Source organism: Nasonia vitripennis, chromosome 3 (genome assembly GCF_009193385.2).
Source record: "Nasonia vitripennis strain AsymCx chromosome 3, Nvit_psr_1.1, whole genome shotgun sequence".
NCBI classification, from domain to species: domain Eukaryota; kingdom Metazoa; phylum Arthropoda; class Insecta; order Hymenoptera; family Pteromalidae; genus Nasonia; species Nasonia vitripennis.
Genome location: NC_045759.1, coordinates 9,234,064 through 9,236,122, shown reverse-complemented (window position 1 = coordinate 9,236,122; position 2,059 = coordinate 9,234,064). Strand labels below are relative to the sequence as shown.

At 44.5% G+C, this 2,059-nt stretch overlaps 1 protein-coding gene across 1 annotated transcript; it reads left to right on the top strand.

The window, feature by feature from the left end:
- The first annotated feature begins 845 nt into the window (after positions 1–845).
- LOC100117047 (venom protein T) lies at positions 846–1,487 on the top strand. The gene is made up of 3 exons (NM_001161694.1): positions 846–975; positions 1,111–1,257; positions 1,328–1,487. Exons 1-3 carry the CDS (start codon positions 889–891, stop codon positions 1,424–1,426), a joined length of 333 nt encoding a protein of 110 aa, NP_001155166.1. The 5' UTR covers positions 846–888; the 3' UTR covers positions 1,427–1,487.
- Positions 1,488–2,059: the final 572 nt, after the last annotated feature.

Below are 2,059 nucleotides of genomic sequence, written 5' to 3'. Positions count from 1 at the left end.
TCTCCCTCTCTCTCTCTCTCTCTCTCTCTCTCACTCTCTCTCTCTCTCTCTCTTTCTCTCAAGATCTCGGCCCGGCGCTTCGGTGCCGAAAAAGGGAGCCACAGAACATTTAACCCACTTGCGGAAATCCGGCGACTTTTCGAGGCTGTTTATCCTCTCTCGCTCTTCCGGCTCTTTCGCGAATACATATATACATGCGAAGTCTGATAAAAGAGAAACAGTGGAGACGCGCGGCTTGTAAAAAAGCAACTTTGACACTTGGCTTTGTTGTGCTAGCGCTGCTGCGACGACGGCGGAGAAGAAGCTGGAGATGCCGCTGGAGAATATCATTTTTAAGTTTTTCTTTAGAAAAAGCCGGCAATTGCGTTATTGTGTTGGGAGAGAGAAATTGAGACTTCCATTTTACGTGTGTGTGTGTGGAATTTCTTGTTCTCGGTTCTCTCTCTCTCTCTCTCTCTCGCTCTCTCTCTCTCTCTCTCTCTCTCTCTCTCTCTCTCTTTGACGAGGGAGTCGAGCTTAAGATTCATCCTGTTACATACTTTTGCTATTCGAGTTTTCTCGGGGGGTGTTCTCGCTCGGGGGAACTTGTTTTTCTTTTATTGTCGAGGTGTGCGCAGTGTGGAAGTTTTAAAATTTTGCAGGAAAAGGCAAAAAAACGTGTTTGGAAACTCTACTGAAAGCGTCGAGCGATATGACACGTGCGATTAGATTATCAGCTTTTTTATGGGCTAGATTTTAGTGGCTGTAAGACGATTTTGCACGACGAAACTACAAAGTAGAACTCACGACTTCTGTGGTCGTTAAAACGTTGCCTTCAAATGGGTTAGACGAGAACTGAACGAATCAGTGTTTTGTACTTTCCGAGTATCTTTGCAATCTTAATACACGATGTTGAAAACTAGATTATTCGTTGCTCTAATTCTGTCAGTTCTGCTTTGCGTATCGGCACAGGCTCCCGAGCCAATTCCAGAAGAAGTAAGAAAATTCTTTCACTTTTATCATCGTCATTTCAAGTATCCAAGAACCTCACCCCTAAAAGATTGACAGAGAAATTGTGAAAATTGGAACGCTTCTAAAGTTGCTTAAGTTTAAATTATAATTCTTTGCCAGGATGAAGGCCAAGACGACTACTTGAAAGTTTTTGCCCACGAATACAAGACCCACATCGTCGATAAGCAGCACCTGACCTGCGAAAATTACGAGAACTACTGCAACAGCGCTGGCGTCGCCGATTTCGCCGATGCACAGTCCTGCAAGGTATTTACACCACCTCTTCATCCATAAACTGTTCATAACACACTTGAAACTAATCCCATCGCGATTCCAGATCTGGTCGAAAAATTACCTGTGCAATCACGGCACCGACATCGAGAGCCTGCGAAAGACCGTCCACGAAATCGAAGCGGCTCTGGCAAAAAGTCCCTGAATCTTTCCATCGTAAAAATTTTATACAACTTTTGTAAAATAAAATTCAAAATATACCAAACGGAATTTTTCCATATACGAGGTCATACCGTGTATTTCAAGAGAGAGATGGAGAAATACACATTCTCGCGGAGAACGTGATAGGTAGTGACAAGCGATGGACGACAAGCACTTTGGGATTCGCGCGGAGTAGTAGTTCAGAAGCGTTCCGATTTATTTCGCCTCAAAATTCCATCTTGAACGGCTCTCTCGAACGGACCTGGGAAACGGCGATATATATATACAGATAGAGAGACGTGCGACAAGCGGCGCCCAAGTCTCTCTCTCCCTCTCTCGCTCGCGACATTTTATATTTCGTATCGACGCTGTACTCAATACACTTTATATTACGAGCCGTTCGTACATTGAATACGGATATCCGATTTTACCCGACGAATTTTACGATTTTGCATCTCATTACGCAGCTGTCTATCTCCGATTTTTCCCCATTCCTTTCTGCGAATCGTCGCGTGTAGCCTGAAAATAATTTCTACTCATCGCAGGCACGACCGCACTGAGAAAAAAAATGAGAGAAGACGACGACGCAGCTACTCGGAAAGGGCAGCGCGTCGCAGTGGCACACTTAAAAGACGCA

Bases quoted from the DNA above. Each gene is read 5' to 3' on its own strand.
- LOC100117047 (NM_001161694.1), top strand. From the start codon at position 889: ATGTTGAAAACTAGATTATTCGTTGCTCTAATTCTGTCAGTTCTGCTT. The intron at 976-1,110 runs GTAAGAAAATTC...ATTCTTTGCCAG, and splicing joins CCGAGCCAATTCCAGAAGAA to GATGAAGGCCAAGACGACTA. The intron at 1,258-1,327 runs GTATTTACACCA...TCGCGATTCCAG, and splicing joins CCGATGCACAGTCCTGCAAG to ATCTGGTCGAAAAATTACCT.